Here is a 22,252-nt window from a genome sequence, read left to right on the forward strand (position 1 = left end):
TGGATCTACTTAAGCTCTCAAATCCTTTTAAGTCCCATGTCTGGTAACATCTATTAGTTTTTATTTTGATATTCACAGTTAATGTGGCTGAAACTTCAATTCCACTGTTTAAGTCCATAAAGTTCTGAGAAACTAAATAAAATCTAGAAACTTATGCTTTCAAAGTTGAGACTTCTGGTGATCAAGTCTAACTTCTACATTAGTGAGAATGAGAAACACAGAATGATCTTGGAAAGCATCCAAGATCATTGGCTCATCTAAAGAAGCCGATGTCCAGAGAGTCTATTAACTGGTGCCAAGTTACAGATCAAAGTGGGGACTCAAATGGTCCTAAAATCCAGATTACCTGACTCTTTCTGCCCATCCCTGTTCCTTTAGAGTCTTTTCAGCACTTTTTAAATTTAATGATTTTACTGTTGTAACTCTGTATATGCTAGTTTTTTTCTGGGTTTAATTAGCTTTACGTCACTTTGTTAGGAGGTGTTTCAGTCTTCACTGAGTCTATATCTTCTGGTTTATTACCTAGCCTGTCTGAGGAAAAAGGACTGACACAGACAGATACACTGCTTCTAAGTCAATACTTAAATACAAAATTAAAAAATTCTTCTCTTAAATCTTTATTGGATTCAGAACTTCCCTTATAAACAGAGCTGAGAATTATTTTCTATAATCTATCTTCATCTCAGATTCTGTTAGGGAAGTTTAAATTTGCCTTCAACGGACAAAGAATGCTTACTGACTTTCATAAAATCAATCTCCCTTTAGGTCCCTGATAATCTTACCTTTTACCCTTCATGTTTCTAAATATATACTAGGCATCCGATACATATTTCTACAATCGATCTTGTTCCTAATTTCTCTACATTAATTGCGTGTGTGTGTGTGTACACACATACAGGGTGATTCTAAAATTGATATGGGATGCAAAGGACCTAAACTAGCCAAAATGATCTGAAAAAGAACCAACATGATTTGAAAAAGAACTAACACTACCTAATGTTAAGATTTATCATAAAACTACATCCATCAAGACAATGTGGTACTGGCATGAAGACAGACAATGGAACAGAGATCAGTGGAATAAAATAGTCCAAAAATAGACTCACACATATATGAACAACCGATTTTCCACAAAGATTCAAAGGTAATTCAGTGCAGAAAGAATATTCTTTTCAACAAATGGTACTGATACAACTAGGTATTCTTACGCCAACAAATTAACTTTGCTCTTCACCTCAGACTATAAAAATAAACACAAAACACAGGAGAAAAATCCTTGTGGTGTTGGGTTAGGCAAAATCGTGTTTGTTTACATTAAAAGCACAATCCACAAAAGAAAAAAAACCTGACAAACTACTTCCATCGAAAATAAAAACTGCTTTGAAAAACACTGTTAATTGAATAAAAAGACATGACTATAAGAAACAGAATTCTCAAAACTCAGTAAGAAAACAAGCACTCAACAATAAAAAGAAAAAAGGCAAAAGATTTGAACAGATACTTCACCAAAGGAGATATATGGATGGCAGACAAGCACATGAAAAGATGCTTAACATCAGTAGTCATTAGGTAAATGAAATTAAAATCACGATGAGATACCACTAAAACCTATTAGCATTGCTAAATGTGTTGGCAAAAATGTGGAGGAACTGTAACCAATTTGAAAATAGTTTTGAAGTAGTATAACCAATTTGAAAATAGTTTTGAAAATATATACCTATCATATGTTCCAGCTATTCTACTCCTAGATATTTATACCCCCCCACCCAATAAAACATACATCCCTAGTTGTACAGAGATGTCTGTAGCAGCATGGACTACTACGGACTCCTACGGACTCCTACGATAAGAACCTTCACGGGATCCATTCATCCCATCGGAGGAATAAGAGTAACTATCTCAGGCGTGAGGTCACTCTGGGACAGTTAGGTGGAATGTTAGAACTAAAGCCAGGAAAATACCCTTGAAGGTTATTACCCCTACATGCCTTCCACGGCGAGGCTTCAGGATGAAATAACAAGACCAGTGGGGAGAGAAGTACAAAGACTAAAGGCTCTGAGGCTGAAGATTCTCATCCTCTCTCTCATCACAAAGCTCCAATGAGTCTTTGACAAGGCTTGGACAATGCCCCTGACATTCGGCTATTGTCTAATGCACAATACCAATCAGAACCTCTCCCAGGCCCAAGGTAAGGGTCAGCAAATATGAACTAAATAAAGCACTTGGCAACATTACAGTTTTTTAAAAAGTGCTCTAAGAGTCATTTGCCCCCCCCCCCCCCCCCAGGCTCTTACTCTTTTCTTAGTAATGTTCAGACATAATGAGACCTGGCAATATGCTAATAGAAAACATTTTAATTTCCTCTTATTGCTGTATCACACAAGCAATCTCTATGCCCTCAAAAGGAAAATTACTACTGCTTCAACTCATGAAAGTTGTTCCATCCTAATAAACCCCTTCCTCCCCTTTCTACAGGTGGATATGGATTCTTACAACATGGGCCTGGGGTGGAACGCTTGCCTTCTAAGGAAGCATCAGAATATTGCTGGTCGTTGAAAAATGAAGCTATTTTGGTCCTTCCTTTTTAGGCTGGCTGCCAACCAGGGGCTGGAGACATGCAGGCTGCCATCTGCCTCACCCCAGCTGTTCCTGACCTGCCATCCGTCCCCAACCAGGGATGCCTCGTATCTGCCAGGTCAGTTAAGCGACTGATGAAAGATGCTTGAGGCCAAGGTACAGGGTGGATGAATGCATTGGCAGCACACAGCCTGCAACACAGCCTTGACTTCCTCTCATTAATGGGTGTCTTGCCACTCTCCATGACAACAGAGAGCTGTATTGAGAAAAACAGACCTTCCTATGGAGCTCAGCAACAATCTTTTCTTATTGTATGACAATTAATTCAGCTAAAAACCAAAGGGCTATTTAAAGTTACATTCTTAAAATAGAGAGAATGTTATATATGTTAGAGATTTCTATCACGTATTCTTCAGGAATGAGCATTATGTTGCAGACTAAATTATGGGTTCTGATTACTGGTGCTCTGGTAGTAAGAGGAACATATTTAATTTCATGAATCTCTAAACTGCTACAGTCCCAAAATGATTTGAGTCTAAATATGCCTTTAAAAAGGTAATTTGCAAACATCCTTAATGAAGAGGAGGGTACCACAAGAAGGAATTTTTAAGGCTTGAGTTTGCATCCTATTAATGTAATAATCAAATACTCTTACAGGATTTGTTAAAGCTTGTTATAGCCATGGATATAATGGCTTTTACTGATGCTACATTTTACTGATGATATGCAGTTTTATCTCCTGAAAAGGGAGATACAGAGCCTGCCTTGTCTGCATATGGGCAGCACACATGGACATGGGAGGTGCTGAGCTCAGGACTACTGACTAGGTGGCCCAGGAAATCGATGTTCACCACAAACGATAAAGGAAAACTCTAGATAAACTCACTATAAAATAACATTGACCTCAAGCTGACAGATTCCAAAAGGGGATATTTTGTAGAGAAAAAGCTAGTAAGATCATGGTTTTTAGAAAACAACACAAAAATATGGGATTCCTTCTTACCTCTTAATTTTCTCCTGCTCTACCATGCTCTATACTCTGGTCTCCATGGGATCCCTCCTGCCTCAGTTTCCTTACTGTTTTATTATTTACCTATGCAGAAACATGCCTTGTCTATTTTCACACCCTCTTAGCCATACTTATACATATTTTATGGAGCTCCTGGATCAGGTCCTTCTTATCTTGTTTTATTTATTATGTTTTTATTCTCTTATTTTAATCATGTTTTCTTTATTTTGTTATATATCCCAACAGTTCTTAGCATGCCTTACTTTCTTATTTCTTAGCTTTCACATTTTATTTTACTTCAATTTAGCCTTTTTACTGTTTGTTTGTTTTTAATCCTTACCCACAGGGTATTTTTTCCACTGCTTTTCAGAGAGAGTGGAAGAGAGAGAAAGAGAAAGAGAAACATCGATGTGAGAGAGACACACTGATTGGTTGTCTCCTGCATGCGCCCCAACTGGGGCGGGGGATCAAGCCTGCAACCGAGGTACATGCCCTTGGCTGGAATCAAAGCCGGGACCCTTCAGTCGGCAGGCCAACGTTCTAACACTGAGCAAAACCAGTCAGGGCAGCCTTTTTACTGTTTTAACAATTTTTGCTCTTGGTTTATTTTCCCTTTAAATTGTGTAGAGTATTATCAGGGTTTTTTATGGGTGTGTGTGTTTTTAATTGTCAACCTATATAGTTTCTGGTATTAACTGCCTTAATCATCTTTAGTTCACATTCTTCTTTGTTTTTGGTTTTAAATATGTCTTTATTGATTTCAGAGAGAGGAAGGGAGAAGAGGAGAGACGGAAACACCAGTGATGAGAGAGTCATTGATTGGCTGCCTCCTGCACACCCCCACTGGGGATTGAGGCCACAACCAGGGCATGTGCCCTGACAGGGAATCGAACAGCGATCTCCTGGATTATAGGGCGAAGCTCAATTGCTGAGCCATGCAGGCCTGGCAGTGTCTGTCTCTACAGGCTGGGACAGGGAAAGAGTTGAGCTAATGATGGAGGTGGTAGCCAAAAGTCCTGCTGTGGGCCTTCCCTTCAAGATGGTACTCTCTAGGGAATGAGAAATCCTCAAGGCAGATCAGCAAAAAGCTGTTAGTTGTAGGATTAAGAAAGTGGTTCTATATTTCCTCACCTTAGACCTGTGACTGTCAGTTGACTCTTAAGATGTGTAAAGTCATCACATGTGGGGATATTGCACTCATTGCATGCTGAAGACCTAACAGGTAGAAATACCACGGGCCCTCGGTGTCTTCAGGATTAGCACTCCTCATTTCAATCAACAGAGATAAACCCCAAGAGTTCATAACTGTAACTTCCTTTTTGTGAGGCATCACTATGCTTTGTATTTTCTCTAAGGCCAGAAAGGAGTGAGACACTTAGCTAATGAGTGAACCTAGTCAACCTCCATTATCTATATCTGGATGCAGCTTTATGGATGCAGTTACATTTAGTCTCATATACATGGTAACAGTCATCTTAAGAAGTCATAAAAATGTTTCTTTAAAAAAAAAAGCTGAGAAAAAGAGCTAATTTTCTTAGTAACAAGAGGAGAAAGAATAGAAATAAAAAAGTGATAGTGATAGTGACAGTCATAGTTAGAACATGGCTTTAATTAAGCAAAGGATAGGATGACAAATTAAATAGTGGCTCAGATTTAAGATGAACAAAAGTCTTCTGTATGATCTATATGAAAATAGGAAATAGAGATTCTGTGAAACTTTCAGTAAGACCCCAGGCCATATAAAACTGGACATCATGTGAAGGTTTAATCATGGAAGGTCTTAAAGGTAGTACTTAAATTTCTCAGTTAAACTTTAATGTATACTGACAGGAACAGGGTCACACTTATTCATCACTGTATGTCCAGCACTTTGGATCACTAGGTGCACAGTAAATACCTGTTGAATGCTGAATCACTGAAATCAATTATGTTACAGAGGTACTTTGGGACAGAAGAAAATTTGGGATATGTTTCTTCCAAGACTATGGCATTGTGTTTTATGGGATGGAATTCTAAGAAACAGTTTCTGTTTAGAAGCTGGAACTGTTTTCTGCCTTTTGCCATAAACAAAGCAGAAGGATGAGAACTGGGCAGACGCCAGCCCAAACACACCTTTCACCATAGGCAAAAATAGCTATCCAAGGAGCGACACAGGCCAGAGGACCACTAATGGAAGACAGGGCTTGATCTCAAGGATCCATGTAAGTTGATCTTAATGAAGGAGGGCACTTGCAATGACAATTTCAGGACCTAGAGTTTAAACTTAGGTCATTGTTAAAGGCAACCTTAGATTTAAATAAAGTTTTTTTTTATAGCATAGAATCTAACCTACTTGAGACTTATATTTAAACTGAAAACACAAAAAAGGTGGGCGAGCCTGGCTGGGTGTGGCTCAGTGGTTGAGCATCGACCTAGGATCCAGGAGATCTCAGTTTGATTCCCGGTCAGGGCACATGCCCGGTTGAGGGCTGGATCCCCAGTCTGGGGCGTGCAGGAAGCGGCCAATCAATGACTCTCTCATCATTGATGTTTCTCTCTCTCTCTCCCTCTTCCTTCTTCTCTCCAAAATCAATAAAGATCTATTAAAAAAAAAAAAAAAAAAAGGTGGGAGAATTCACCCATTCAGAAAGAAGAAGCCTCATTACTATTTTGAAAAGCAAATAAAAGAAAATTGAATAGATTTTCATTACTACAAAGAAAGCTTTCAAAAATGCACTCAGATGGAAATAACTGAAACTTTCTTGATCAAAACAAAGTAAGGTCAAGTGGGAAATTCTAATGCAATGCTTACTGGAAACACTTTAAATTTCAACCTGAGGCTATTTCTGAAAGCTAGGAATTAGAACAAATCATAAATCAGATTTTTAAAATTGTAATAAGGAAACACAATAAAAAGTCAACTATAAGGCACCATTTTGATAGGTATTGGATAGGTGGACCATCAACAATAAGGACAAGTCATAATTGATTTGGCCAGGCTCTTATTTAATGAGTTTTAGCTTATTCCAGTCTTTTTTGCTATAAATGGTACTGCAGTGAACATGCTTTTCTGTACACATTCCTGAGGATATCTGTATACAGTTTACAGTGGGGTTGCTCACAGTTGAGAGAAAGAAGGAAATAACTGTGGAGATGCAGAAAAAGTTTTAAAATATAGTATTAATGAATAGTTGGGGCCAAATAGTGCATATAGAGTATATTTCCCTGTGAATAAAAAAAGAAGAGTATTATGCTAAGTGAAATTAGCCAGTCAGAGAAAGACAAGTATCACATGATCTCACTCATATGTGCAATCTAATGAAAATAAACTGAGAACCAAAATAGATCCAGAGGCATAGAAGCATGGAACAGACTGACGAATCTCAGAGGGAAGGCGGGGGCGGGTGGGTGGGAGGGGAGAGATTAACCAAAGAACTTAGACGCATATAGGCATAACCCATGGACACAGACAATAGTGTAGTGAAGGCCTGGGGGGAGGGTGCAGGGGGAGGGGGTCAATTGGGAGGAAAAAGGGGAACATCTGTGATACTTTCAACAATAAAGATAAATTAAAACATAAAAAAAGGGAGAAGAGATAAATATATAATTTTTCATTTGTCAGATTAACAACAAAAGTCCCAAAGTGTGAAAATACCCCTACTGGCCAAGCTGTAAAAATAGACCTCTCTCACACACTGCTGGTGAGAATATAAACTGATAAAACCACTAAAAAAAGCAATTTGGGAAAAGCTATTGAAATTACAAATGTAAATACTTCTGAGAATTAAGTGCAAGATTACATTTTGTATAATGTTATTGTTGCATTATATATAATACAAAAAGAGAGAGAGCATATAACCTAAAGACCCATCAATAGGGAACTGGTTTAAATAATACATTCATAGTATGGAATATCATGTAGATAGAAAAAATGATGATGCTCCCTATATACTGACAGGAAAAATCCAAAACAGAAACTTAAAAAGCAAGGTGTTGAGCATTTTATATAATACATTATCACCTTTTGTGTTAAACAGAGGTGTTAAATAGGAGAGTACATAGCCCAATGAAATGGAAAACTTACTTGTAAAGGTAATATTCTGCATGATCTATCTCTTCTCGAGATGAAATGTTGTCCACAAACTAAAAGACAAAAATAGAAACCTTTGGTTGAATACAAATTATGCCACATATTGGGCCTAATTCACACACTGACCTCAAAAAAGACAAAATGTCCATCTTATTGGAACAATGCTCAAATGGCATGACTCCATCCTTGAAACCCCTTTGTGCCAATGCAAACAAAAATACACAATGGCTTCTCATTTTCTTTGTATAGGAAATTTGGTCAGAAAAACTGTTTGGAAGTCAAACATGAACCTTGTTCAGAACAAGAGAGCTTTTCTTAATACTATACTGTACTATACTATACTATAATTTATAACTAGTCATTGATATTTCCCCTTATCTTTAAACCCCGATGTTTTCTTTATTTTCTGAGCTCCAAATACATGAGAATACATATCTGAAAGGTTGAAAACTCTAATGGCTAAAAAAATATGTCTCAAGAGATGAAAATCTAAATTTAGAGAACTCAATCTTGGAAGCATTTTTCTTACTCTGACTTACGTTCTGCTATAGACCAGTCAACCACCAAAGTCTCTTTTAGAACTATAAAATTTGTGAGTGTGCTCAATTCTAAATCAAATAAGCAAGTAGAAAGGCTACTCTAAGATAGATTCTACCCTGCCCGGCCGGACATGGCTCAGGGGTTGAGTGTTGACCTAGGATCCGGGTGATCGGGGCACATGCCTGGGTTGCGGGGTTGATCCCCAGTCGGGGGCATGTAGGAGGCAGCCGATCAATGACTCTCTCATCATTGATGCTTCTCTCTCTCTCTCTCTCTCTCCCCCTCTCCTTTCCTCTCTGAAATCAATAAAGATATATTAAAAAAAAAAAAAAAGATATAGATTCTATCCTAAAGTAGAGACTCAAAGGCAAAAAAGATGGAGTAGAAGGTAAGGAATGTTGTGAATATAATTAAAACCTCATAACGAGGGAGAGGAGAGTAAAAAGAGACTTTCTAAAAATGCCTCAGACTTAGGAGTTTAATTTAGGAATCTCATTAAGGGGCAGATAAAATCTGGTGCAAACACAGGACCTGGAGTGGAGAACTAGCTCTCCTGATTGTTTGCTGTGTGGCATAAACAGATGGCATAGCCCCTCTGGAGCTTAGTTGCTCCATCTGCATAAATAGAATAAAGGCACCTGCTTTGGAGGATGTGTGGCTCCAATGAGAAAATGTATGTGAAATTTTTAAAATTCTGCAGTGCTGCCTAGACAAATGTCAGGTATTAAGACAACAGAGATTTTATCCATCATGAACCAATGTTCTTTCCGTTCCCCTTCAATCTGAACCTTACAAGTCTATAAAATTTAAGTTATGACCTAAATTCTTCCCCTAAAAGGACAGTATCAAGTGACAGAAAGAAAGAACTCAGACTAAAAATGATAGTTTCTTCCCTTTTCCTCTTCTAGATTTAACAATAACCTTGAATTTTACGGTGCTATTAATTTCTACCAGGAGCTTTCACCACTAAGATCTTATTTTAGCATTGCATCGGCCTTGCGAGAAGATACTGCTGTCCTCATATTGGAAGTGAGGAAAATGAGAGGGGCCCAATTGTTCAATGTTACAAAGTTAATTCATGATAAAGACAAGATCAGATATTATTTGAGGGAAAAGATCTTAGATGTCACAGAGAACTGAGTTTGAAGCCCAATTTTTCTATTTATGACCTGTGTGGACTTGAGAAATGTATCAACCATTCTGAGTCTTGCATGTAAAACAGAAATAATAATGTTTATCTCCTATGGCCACTGTAAGAATATGTTACAGTGTACGTAATGTATGTTAAGAAACTAGTACAACAGGCGGCATAGCAGGTACTCAGTAGTGGTTACTAACAATTACTATTCCTGATTCTAGCCTAATATTATTCTCTCCTCCATTGCTCTGCAGCAGTTTATCATCAATGTTAATATATATTCTTCTACAGACTTTCTCAACCACCAAAAATACTTCCAATACTAACAACTAAATACTATTCCTCTGAAGGGTGTATCAACGAAAAAAAAAATCATGATATTATATAACAGAACATCATATCCTGGAAAAATAAAATAAATCAGATACATAACAATGATCACTGATATCAGAATCTGATAAATTTATTAGCTTTTATTTCAGTCAAAGAAATTGCTTCTTCACCATAAAATATCTACCAGTAACTACAGAAACACACCATACTCTGGAAAACATTTCCTATGAAAGATGTTCTTCATTTACACAGCCTCATCTATATGAAGAGCTCTTCTTGTTTTCTTCCACCTTCTTCTTTGAAAATAGATATAAATTTAAGTTTTCTTACCCGTGATATTGTTAAAGAACTAACAGGCAACTTTTTTTCATATGTTTTATCCATTAATGATGCTAGATCAGCTGTAAAGACAAAGAAGAAAAAAGAACCTTGTTAAATATACATACTTCTTATGGAAAACCTAACAGATACAATCCCTGCCAGATGGCTGCCATCATTATGAAACCAGTATCGAAACAGATGCACTTTCTTGCTCTTTTTGGAAATTTGTTTTGTATAAATTATAGTGGATAAAAAATATTAATAGCATTTAAAAATGAGTTATTTAATTGCAGTAAGGATTATTTAAAAAATGCTAGCATATATTTAGTTTTTTAAAAATGCATCAATAAAGTATCTCTGGAAGGAGGCAGAAGAAAGTGTTTTATTGACAGACTCTAGGGAAAGGAATTAGATGGTCAGGGGCCAAGGGAAGAAGACTCTTCACTGTTTACATTTATTCCTTTTGCATTTTGAACCAGGAAAATATATTAGCTATTCAAAAATTGTTTTAATTGGAATTTATCAAATGACTTTTATATACTCCTTGAACAAATCAGAGAAGCCATCCTGGCTATAAGTAATGATTTTCAGCCAGAACTATTCCTCCTCGGCTTCTTTTAGTAGAACATCCACATGGATACTTGGTATTCCTGAGATTACAGTTATCTCAGAGTCTAAAAAGATCTGAAATCCTAGGCAACATAAATCTCCAAGTTGATAAATCTCCCTCCTCATTGCTTCTCAAACTTATAACATGTTCTTTCCCCTACCCCCCTCACTCTCAGATCCTGATTTTGTCTTATTTCTCTGAGGATACAACAGAAGCAATCAAGAGAACTTCACCCTCCCACCATCAAGTCTACTAGGCTCCCAGCATCTGGGCCCATATATTCTGCCTTCTTCTTCTTCTTTTTTTTTTTTTTTTACAAAAGATAAACTTCATTAAACAAACAAAACAAAAACCTCCCTTGACCTCCTATCTCCTTCCCGCTACTTCTCCTTTGTTCTGCTCCCCTCAGCAGGAAGACAACTCTGAAGAGTCATACCTGATACAACTGTGACTACTTCCTTAGTTCCACTCTCACTTGAAGTCTCTCAAATGAGACTTTGGTTTCCATCATTCCACTAACACCAGTGACCACCTCACATTGTTAAATCCAGTGGTTAACTCTTCATCCTCACCTTCTTACCCAACTGCTCATGAGCATTTAATAGTTGACCTTCATGAAATACTCTTTTCTCTCTCTCGGGTTCCTTTGCAGGATCGCTGCCTCTTCTTGGTGCCTAAATGTTAGCATACCCTAAGTCTGAACAGCAGACTCTTCTCTTCACCACACACACTCTCTCTGACAGCCGTAATCATCATTTACAGATTACTGACTCCACACTTACATGCTTACCGTGACTCCTGCCTGTAACTACAGACTTGTATTTCCAACTGCAAAGGTGACAGCTCCACCTGAGTGTCTAATAGGTATCTAAACATGATATGTCATCTTCATTCTCCAGCCCTCTGCTCCAAACCTGCTTTCCCCCAAGCCTCTCCCAACTCAGTAACTGACCAATACATTTGCTCGCTTACCCAGGCCAAAAACCTAGGTGTCATTCTTGACCCCACTGTTTTTCATACTCTATAACCAACTGTCAACAAATCTTATAGGCTCTAGATTTGAAATATAAATATATACTTCTCACCGTTACCACTGCTAAGCCACCAATATCTCTCACCTCCTGACTAGCCACCTTAACTATGGCCCCCACACTTACAATTTAATCTCCAAACAGCCTCTTAAAAGATAAATCACACCGTGTCATTCTCTTTTTTCAACAAGCTAACAGCATCCTATCACACTCAGAATAAAATCCAAAATATTTCCTATGACTCACAAATGCCTACATAAACTGGTTTGTGTTATTTTTTTCTCTCTTTTACAAGTATAAGTAAAATCCATGAAGGCAAGGACTTAATTCATAGATAAATTAGACTGATAGACAAATTCTGTCTCTAGAACAGTTCCATAAAAGGCACTCAATAAGTAGCTACAGAAATGAATAAAAGAAAGAGAGAGAGGGAGGGAAGGGGAAAAGGATGGGAGGGAGGAAGGAAAAATACAGAACTGGATTTCCAAGTTTGGTTTTTTTTCCTCCCTACTGGAAGAAATCAGTATCAAGTAATAAGGATACAGAGGTAATCAACTGACAAGTATCTGTTGAAGACCTATTGCAGTGCATGTAACCACTTTTTCCTCTCTTCCTTCCTGGAGGTAATGGTCTCAATGATTCAGTAGCTATTGGGGAAAAGCAACTTTGCAAATCAGGTTTCAGGGTAAACCTAATATGTAAAAGTAATTAGCTTTTCTTATGACTATCTTAAAGGGATTGACACCAGGAGATTAAAGAATGGTAGACCCCCCCCCCGCAAAAAAAAGATGTTCCTAAAACCTCTTCACACTAAGGCAAATTAATATTGTTGAATTTCTCTGCTCGCAGAATGATATTAAATAGCACTCCCATTATACCAAATCTTTATAATCCCTTCATAACAGAGGCCCTTATGTTGAGATGATAGGCATTATAAAGAATTACCTACCTTTACTCAAAATTTAAATGTTAACTTTAAAACAGCAGGATCAGGATATACTGGCCTAACTAAATGGCCTCCATTTCCTTGTGGATTTCACTGAGTGCACAATGTGGAACTAAACAATGGATTAGGCTGCGTGGTAACTCAAGATTCCATTCTAATCCTTCACATCAAGACATCTTTAGCCAAGTGAAATCGGCTGGGGCCTCAAAAAGGGCAACAGCTGCAGGCCCAGCATCTGATGAATAACATTTGCATACTGCAAGTAGAGAAAGGTTTGCTGCTAAATATAATATGTGACCAATCACCTCATAAGATAGCATTGGCATGATGAATGAGGCAGAAAACTGCACGGAGCAGGGATGGCCAGGAAAGCTGGGCCAGCTGCGGCCTGCAGAGGGCCAGCACCACAGGCTTCTGGACTGTGGGCTCCAACAGTCAAAATCACGCTTCATGTGTCACTGAAGGGCCAGCAGATGCTCAGATTTTGTTCAAAGGGATGTGTTAAAGATGCTTTCTTGCCTGTCACTCGGCTCCTCAGGAATATATATAACAAAGACTGTATGGAAAATGGTTCTGAAAAATTATTTAACAAAACTTAAAGCTGTACAGATAATGTGGAAGTAAATGACATGTAAACTAGTATAAAAATGTCCTTCTTGTTTGAAGAAAACAATAATCCTGTTGATTTAAGGACATACATATTGAGACCCTACACTACTCCAAATATAGGAGTGTAATGGTTCATAAACTTGGTTGAAGATTTGAATCATCTGAAGGGCTTTAAAACTTCAGATTCCTAACCTCACATCTAGAGAGCATTTCTAATTCTGTAGGTTTGAGGTGAGATCAGAGGAATACAAAATTTTAGACAAAGCCCCAGGAGATTGCGATGCAGCTTCTCAAGTCTAGAGTGGGTTATATTTGAAAACTACCATGGGGGGTGGGACACAAACTAAGTCTTGGGTGTTCCTCCTAAGCTTGAAGACTATATTAAACTGAATTTTGTTTCTGGAATAGGGCTAAATATTCATCAAAATATTCCTCCTACTATAAAAACACTTAAAATATTTCTAAAATTTTTTCAAATATGACTGAGCTTGGTTGCACAACTCTGTGAATGTACTAAAACCATTAAAGGGGTGTATTTTATGGTATGTGAGTAAATATCAATAAAGCTGTTATTAAAAACATATATGGCCCAGCCAGGCATGGCTTAGCAGTTGAGCAAGCACTGACCTAGGATCCAGGAGATCACGGTTCAATTCCTGGTCAGGGCACATGCCCAGGTTGCGGGCTCGATCCCGTCGGGGGGGTGCAGGAGGCAGCCGATCAATGACTCTCACATCACTGATGTTTCTATCTCTCTCTCCCTCTCCCTTCCTCTCTCTGAAATCAAGAAAGATATATTAAAAAACAAAACAAAAAAAAACATATATAACTGAGCTTTCAGGAAGGTAAATGTCATTGCCAACAGCAAGATGGGAGCACAAACCTTGCTTGTTTAAGGGAGCACCAATGGTAGCAGTCACCTGAGAGCACCTGCAGGTCCCCAGTGACACAGAGCTTTGGTTATAATGGCTTATAGGGGAAGAGAGGATAAAAATCAAGGCCTTTATAAGATGACAAACTGGTTCAGAGATCCTCAGGTAAAGCCAGGACCACCTAAGGCTATACTTGTAGCGAAAAGGTGAATTAGAAAATAATGCACCCTGCAAAGATAAACAGCAGGGATGTGTACCCTGAGGATTCTAAACTACAAAGTCAGCCCTCACACCTTTGAGTCCCTAATTCACACTTCCTATGTTATATAAGATATGCCAACCTGATAATTTTGTTTAAAGTGGTTTAAAGAGCTGGTTTTACTTCATAAAATTCTAGAAAATGCAAACTAATTTATAATGACCGAAAGCATATCAGTGTTTGTCTAAGAACCTGGGAGGGTGGGAGGAAGAGGCAGGAGAGGAGGATTACAAGGGTCTAGGAGAAAGCTTGGTTGTGGTAGAGAAACACATATGCTCATTATTTAGATTGTGGTGATGATTTCATGGACATATACAAATGTATATGTCAAACTTACCAAATTGTACATTTTAAATATGTACAGTTTATTTTATGTAAATAATACTCAACAAAGCTGTAAAAAATAAATTGAAACTTGATGAGAAAATTAAAGAGCAGGTTAGACACAGGTGAGGTGAGAATTAGTGAACTGAAAGATCTAAAAGAAATTACACAGAATGCAGCAAAGATAGGTAAAGATGAAACGTATGAAAGAGGAACAAAAAGTAGAATAAGACCCAAACTACATTTAATTGAATTTCTAAAAGAGGTTAAACAAAGAGAATGGGGAGAGGTGATACACGATGAGATAATAGCTAAATAAATTTTAGAACTGTTAAAAGATATAAGTTTTCAGATCCATGAAACATATAAAATCTCAAATCAAATTATGTAAAATTACACCCATACCATGTTACACTACAGTGAGGCTGAAGAATAAGGGGATTTAAAAGTAGCCAGAGGAAAAAGATAAGTTACTTATAAAGAAAAGCAACTACACTAATGGATGTTTTCTGAGTAGGAACAACAGAAGGCAGTAGAATAAAATGCTGGGAGCAAATACTCTCAATATAGAGTTACAAGTCTAGTAATCTTATCTTTTAAAATTAAGGGGAAAATAAGATGTTTTTAGACAAACAAAAACAGAGAAAATTTATTAGCAACACTTACTAAAGGAACTTTTTTAGAAGTATTTTTTAGAACATAGAAAATGATCCTTTAAAGAAGACTTGAGATGCTAGAAAGAATGTTAAGTAAATAAAATTGCTTAAATCTGAGGGAAAATTGACTGTTCAAAATAATAACGTCTTGTGTGTGTGTGTTTTAAAGGATAAAACTTTAACATTAGTCAATAACATGTCTGGGGGTGTGTGTGTGTGACTAGACTGAAGGACACAGAGTGTGATTAACATTAGATTTTAAGTAAAATATGCATGTTAGAAGTTATAGAGCAACTATCTAAAAGATGTATATTTAAAAATGGCAGAACCTACCATCCTAAAAGAGTAGAAACTGGGGATACCATTTCTAGATCAGTAGGCGAGAAATGTAAAAAACAAAAACACAGGTAATCAATCCAAAAGAATATAAGAAAGAAGAGAGAAATCACAAAATATGACAGAAATAAATCCAAATATATCAGTAATTATGACAATGTAAATACACTGCACTTTCTAGTTTAAAAAGACAACAATTGTCAGGTTAGTTAAAAATACAAAATCTAGCTATATAAGTCACATGAACACAGAAGAGTTGAAAGTGAATGTATGAAAAAATACTAGGCAAACAGTAGCCAAAAAGAAAATTGGTGTAGCTGCATTAATATCAGACTGTATAGACTTAAAGGTAAAAGCATTTTTTTACACATTATGTGGGTCATTATATAATGGTGAAAAAATTTCATTTTTCCAGGAAGATAATTTTAACCTGGAGTGCACCAAAATAACACAGCTTCAGAGTATATAAAATTCTCAGGAAAGAAATGGCAATCTCCTTAATGATCACAAATTCTGTAGTAGAGATGTGATGAAGGGAGCCTCTTATAAAAGAAGGTGTTCTTTAGGTCAAAGTCATGATGAGGAAGGTCACCGAAGCAAAGATGGATCCTCTATTGAATCCTGGGAGCTTTAGGTAAGAAACTATTGGATGGTTTCAGTTTTTCATTTCTATGTAACTGTACATCATTGTTATCCATTCGATCAACATTAAGCTTCTTCTGGAATTAGGACCACTTGTGCAGTTTATTATTGTTGTACTTCCTAAAAGAAGTGATCTGGAAAACACAGGCTGAAACTGTGTTTTTGTTTCCCATATTTAAAAAGAAAAACAAGGACAGATAACATGTAATATGTACAGAAGTAATAGAAGGAAGTAGGAAAAACTAACCTAAGAGCCATTTTAAATATAGATATTTAGATTAACATCTATCTACTTGTCTCTATGTTACCAGAAACTTTAAAACAAATAGTTCCAAAAAAAAAAAAAAAATGTGAAGGCAAGCTTTGTATACATACATACTTAGAAAATGAGACTGAAGGAGGAGATGTGCACAAGTCAGGCCATCTCTAGAACAGCCAGCAGATGGTAAATACGAGACCTGGTAAATGAATAGATGTCACAGAGGTGCAAATATGGAACTGAAAAGTTAAGAAAGCAGGCTTCATAAAATCTCCATCAGGCTTCAAGAGCAGGATTTGAAAAATTACTGCGCCAAGCCAAAGGTCTCCATAGCTGAAATGACATAGCAAAACTAAACCTTAGCTAATGAAAGAATTGTCAGTAAGAGATGACCACAGTGTCCAGTTTTGAACTGAATGCAACTGTGTCAATGGTACAGTTGGATTTGGAAAGGGAGTTCATAAATAAATAAATAAATTTAAAAAAACACAAAAAACCAGTAACCAAAACCAAAAGGTGTCCCTTACTTTATGATTACTTATAAACTGAAAAATCAGAAATAAAACATTTAAGTTAGTAGGGCTCAGGCATTCAATTCAGTTCAAGTCACCTGGGCTCTTGTCACTAGCAGGGTGACCCACGCAAACTTCCTCTCACAGAACCCAGAGAGCTTCCCCATCAGGCCTGCCCTCCTATCTGCACCATAACCAGGTCCCCAAAATGGTTTTCTCCTAAATCCCATTCACTGTGGGTCCTAGTCTGTAATTCAATAGCTGCTAACTGGCTAATGTTAATAACTTTTATCCTATACCTCCCCAGCAGATCTGCCCAGTTAGTAGAGGGACTCAGAGGCAATGCTTTGTTTATTTTAACCAAAAGGAAGCTCAGTACATAGTCTAAAACGGAAATCAACTGACTTCAGTTGGAAAGCCCAAGAACTCCTAAGTTGGAGAACTAAGCCCTTTCGATAAAAATATCAACTGCAATGGAATAAAATGCTTGGAATGCTTAAGTCCATGAATTCAGAAGGACATTAAAAAAAGCAAATCTCACAGATCATCTCTGGAGGACAGTAAGGGATCAACTCATTATTGAAAACTCTTTCTTCCACACAAACTATATCTGAGAATAACTAAACTGTTGATGAAAGGAAATTCTTTTACAAAAATTTTCTCGGTAATAAATGAGGAGGAAATGATAGAGCTGTAATAGCAACATTTTGCAGCTCCTAATGAAATAATGGACTTAAGCAATGATCATGAATGGCCCTTAACATCACAGAGGGACAACCAAATGCAGTGTCTCCTGACAAAAGTAAACAACACTTCTTATTAAGTATTCATGCCAAAAAAACCCAAATAATAAAAACAGAAAGATCCTGAATCTAATCAAGCTTCCATTTCTAACTGCCAGTTTTATAGGGCATAGGGAAGGTAGAGGGACATGTTAAAACCACCATAAGGGTAAAACAGCAAATTCAGAATGTGGGAAACTCTATAGTTATTTTTTTTTAAATCCTTATTTTTTAGAGGTACATATCAAAATACGTATGAAATGATCTGATAACAAGGATTCGTTAGAAAGTAATCTGGTGGTATGGTAGATGATCAATGAAACAAGACTGACAGGGAATTGATAACTGTTGAAGCTGGGTGACAGTACATGGCTCATTATACTATTGTCTACTTTTGTACATTTCTATAAAAAAAGATTTTAAAGAAGAGAAAGGGGGGCAACAAAGCCAACTGCATTGTACAGACCTATGTGCATTCTGTTTAAAACAAACGATTAAAGAAATTAATAAGAGTATCAGAAATGTGTAGATTGACTGGATATTTCATATTTAAACAATTATTATTTTAGGTGTGATAATGGTATTAAAAATAACCTTCTCTTTTAGAGGTATAAATGAAATATTTATGGCTGATATTAATATTTATAGCTAATCCCATACTACCTGGGATTTGCCTCAAAATAATCCAGAGGCTCAGGTAAAGGGAATGAGAAGTAGAGATGAAGTAAAGATTGGCCACGGCTGGTAACTGTTGAAGCCAGATGATGATTCCTTATATATGTTTTAGATTTGCCATTAAAAACATTTAAAAAAAACTAACGATGGTGTTAGAAGTCAGGATAATGGTTACCTGTGAAGAGGGGAACGGGAGCTGCAATAAGGGCTTCTGGAGTGGTAGGAATGTTCTGTCCTACACAGGTTTGTTCGCTGTGACAACTCACCAATCTATACATTACGACTTGTGTACACGGTAATCAAAGGTATTTTTAAAAGCAAGAAATTCACTGTTTCAGTGCAAGGGAAGCCTCTGCCGTAGAATTGCAGGTACTGCAGCGCTCCCTGAGAAAGCCGTTCCCGAGCGGAAAGGCGACGCAGTGACGCAGCGCCCTCGGCCAGCGTGAGCAGCGCCGCTTCCTCATCTCTGAGGGCGGGGCCAGCCGCCTCGGCGGGTGCTGAGCGGTAGGGGCCTGGTGCGTGCGAGGGCCTTGCGCAGACCCGGCACTCGGCCGGCAGTGAACCAAGGCGGTTTTCTGACTTATCTGGGGCCCGCGCGGCTGGCTGAGGCGCTGTACACTGCTAAATGGAACCGGTGCTCACGACCCCCACGGCAATAACCAACCCCGAACTGCGAGCCGGGCCCATGCCACCGCTCTCCCGCAGGGCTTCTAGCACTAGGGAGACAGGCGAGGAGGCCCCGGAGCCGCACCCGACTACGGAGAACCAGAGCGTCTCCCCCCGACAACGCTCAGCGGGAGACGAAACCACTGGAGAAAGGAGACGGGCCTTAGACCCGCCCCTCTTCCCTCTCCGCCAAGCCCCTCCCCCCATCGCCCTCCAATGGGGACGCGCGGAGTGAAGGCTGCACAGCTTCCCTCCTCGCTCCCCCAATCAGCGAGCGCTCCCCCAATCAGCGAGCCCGCCCCGGATCACCGCGCCCAATCACAACACTCCACAGGCTTGAGGCGGACTCGTGGGTACCGGAGGCTCCCGGAAGGACCGCAGACTACTGGGCAGGTTCAGGCCAGACGGCCTCCCTGCCGTGCCGCTCCGGAGAGGCTGCGCTGCCCCTGCTACCCGACCGGCCGCGGGCCGCACTAGCGGCGCCGGACTGCGCTCCCTTCCTTCTCAGGGCCAGTATCCCGCCCACACACTCATAGGGAAAACATGGAGGAATAGCACGGAGAAGCGAATGTTTGTTTCAGCCACATTCTATTACACAGTAAGGAAAAAAATACCGTCTCAAAGAGCCTCTTTCCCTTCCAAGCAGCTTGAGTTTCAAACCTGACTCACCTCCCACGTTTTACAGAGAGGTAAAATCAAGGGGCCTAGGGACTTGTTCGTTCCGCACATTTCTGGAGTGTGCCAGGGGACTGGCGGAGGCCGGCGAGCCCATCAGCCCTCGTTTACAGGTCCAGGGCGGAGCGAAGTCATTCAGCGCAGGAAGCTGGCGGAGCCGGCTCACGCCCAGAGGCCTGTCTTCCAAGTCAGTCCCCTCCGCACCGCTGCGCAACCCAGAGTAAGAACACAGGGCGAGGGAGAATCTATGACTGGGCATGATTCAGGATGCACAGAGGATGACCTCTGCCAGACAGCATTCAGTAAACGGTAGCTGGTACTGCTTTTCCAAGTACACTAATCTCAACAGACAAGGAGACAGTTACCCCCATATATTTATTTGTTGCAGATTATGTTCATTCTTTGGCAAACAGCCTTTGCTTACTAGGGACTCCATGGTTTGTCTCGGAATAACAGACAGCTGACTCTACCCCATACCAAATATAATGGTCCATAAACTAATCTTCCCTTCATACCTAAGAAGGTGCTAACAGTAGCTTTCCTGAAATGCTACGTTCTCTTCTCTGTACTTCCACAGCACTTTTCTTTTATTCATATACAGGACATCAGAACAAGCTTTGCAATATAACTGAGTCCATGTAAGTTTCATCATCACAACAGTGGTTTCCAAAAGGAATATTATTGGCCTTAGAGGGCATATTAGAACATATGGGGGTGTTTTTTTTACTGTCAGAATGACAGCAGGGCATTACTGGCCCTTACTGGGCAGAAGAAAGGAAAATTAGATAACCTGCAATGCCGAGACTACCCAACACATCAAAACATCGTCCCTATTGACAGCCAGAGATTTCAGCATGGAAAAGAGATACAAATATAGACTAGAGAAAGGCATGGAAGAAACCTGTGTGGATGCACTGGAATTGGAGGTTTCAGTATAAACTCATTATTTGTAAACTATGTACATGTATGCATATATGCATGGATGTGCACATCTGTATGTTTATGTGTATATGTATACATATTTTCCTAGCTCTGTCCACTGAATGGGCCAAGAAGCAAAAACTACAGTGACAAGAAGACATCTAGTACACAGATCTTGGCTTCTAATAGTCCCACTAAAAGGAACCAGGATTCCTTAAAGAAACAGTTGATTCCAGGGCTAAATCAGGAAAGGTACAAGATGAGCCTGGGAAACTGAGAGTCAGCTTGAAAGGGCCAAATCTGGGAATCTGGGACAATATGATCACCCAAATAATTAAGGATGATAATGAATCATTAAAAGAAAAACAAGAGAAATACACAATCCAGAAGACCATATTGATAATGAACAGAAAAATATAGTTCAAAGAAAGAAATGGGAGGGAAGGGAGGGCTCTTGCTTACAACAGAATACTGAGAACTAACTAGTAAATGTGGAAGTATTAATGGAGCTAGAAAAACCACCATTTTGCAACTGTCATAGTAAAGACTGACTCAGGCAAGATGCCTCAATGGATGCCAAATCCCGGGGGAAACTTTTGATAAACAGGATATTTGCATATTAAAATATTGCTCCACAGACTGGCTATTAGTCATAAGGAAGAAAAACAGTAACTCTCCAGTGGGGAAATCAGACACACCCAACTAGGTGACCAAAGTTAACATTGCCAGTGAAGGCAGGTTGACAACAGGTATCTCTAGATGTGCCCCGAGAAAGACAAAAACACCACTGACAATATTCTGAATGGGAAAGCATATCTTTAATCATGAGGAAATCTCAGACAAACCCAAAAAGAAGAATATCCTATTAAAAAAAGGGACTGGTTGCTTTAAAAATGTCAGCTAATATACACTAAAGCATTCAGGATAAAGAGATGTAATATATGAAAAAAACAAAAACAAAACACAACCTCTCAAAAGGTAAAAAAAAAAGTGTGCATACAGAGAATGAGAAAGCAAAAACAAATGGGTCAAAATGGTGATAATACATAAATCTGGGCTAAGGGTATCAGATGCTCTTTGTATTATTCTGGTAATTTTTTGTAAATTTCAAATTATTTCCATGTATTTGGTCCATGTATCATGCCATGTATGACATGGCAGACATTCACACTATTTTAAAAATACCTGTTTACAATGAACAAAACTAACTCAATTTTACATATAAAAACAAAGTACTTTGGGGGGGGGCATAATTTGAAAATGAGCTGAATTTTCCATAAATGCAACTACTAGGCAAACTGAGGAAAGACAGTACTTTGATTTGTTCAGAACTTTACCAAGAGTTGTTCACCACTTTGTGAGTAAAACTGTGTCACCTATGACAATACCATGATAATACCAAATAGTGTTTGACTTTGTTAGCACACCACACCTGTATCCCTCTGCATTTCTATCAGTAATTCTACATTTCAGTGCAAACATGTAGTTAC

The 22,252-nt window shown here is 38.6% G+C and overlaps 1 protein-coding gene across 2 annotated transcripts in view; it reads right to left on the reverse strand.

Moving 5' to 3' along the window:
- Positions 1-22,252, reverse strand: part of MRPS27 (mitochondrial ribosomal protein S27) — a 77,291-nt gene that overhangs the window by 49,237 nt on the left and 5,802 nt on the right. The window contains exons 1-3 of one of the 2 annotated variants that reach the window (XM_016213900.2): positions 15,628-16,502; positions 9,997-10,067; positions 7,650-7,708 (exon numbers count right to left, since the gene is read on the reverse strand). In XM_016213900.2, coding sequence (XP_016069386.2) covers positions 7,650-7,708; positions 9,997-10,050 — 113 coding nt within the window. In that variant the 5' untranslated portion in view covers positions 10,051-10,067; positions 15,628-16,502. Of the gene's footprint in view, positions 1-7,649; positions 7,709-9,996; positions 10,068-15,627; positions 16,503-22,252 lie in introns of those variants that run through there. The other variant, XM_016213899.2, reaches the window with a different exon arrangement.

Source organism: Miniopterus natalensis, chromosome 3 (assembly GCF_054644295.1).
Source record: "Miniopterus natalensis isolate mMinNat1 chromosome 3, mMinNat1.hap1, whole genome shotgun sequence".
In the NCBI taxonomy this organism is placed as follows: domain Eukaryota; kingdom Metazoa; phylum Chordata; class Mammalia; order Chiroptera; family Miniopteridae; genus Miniopterus; species Miniopterus natalensis.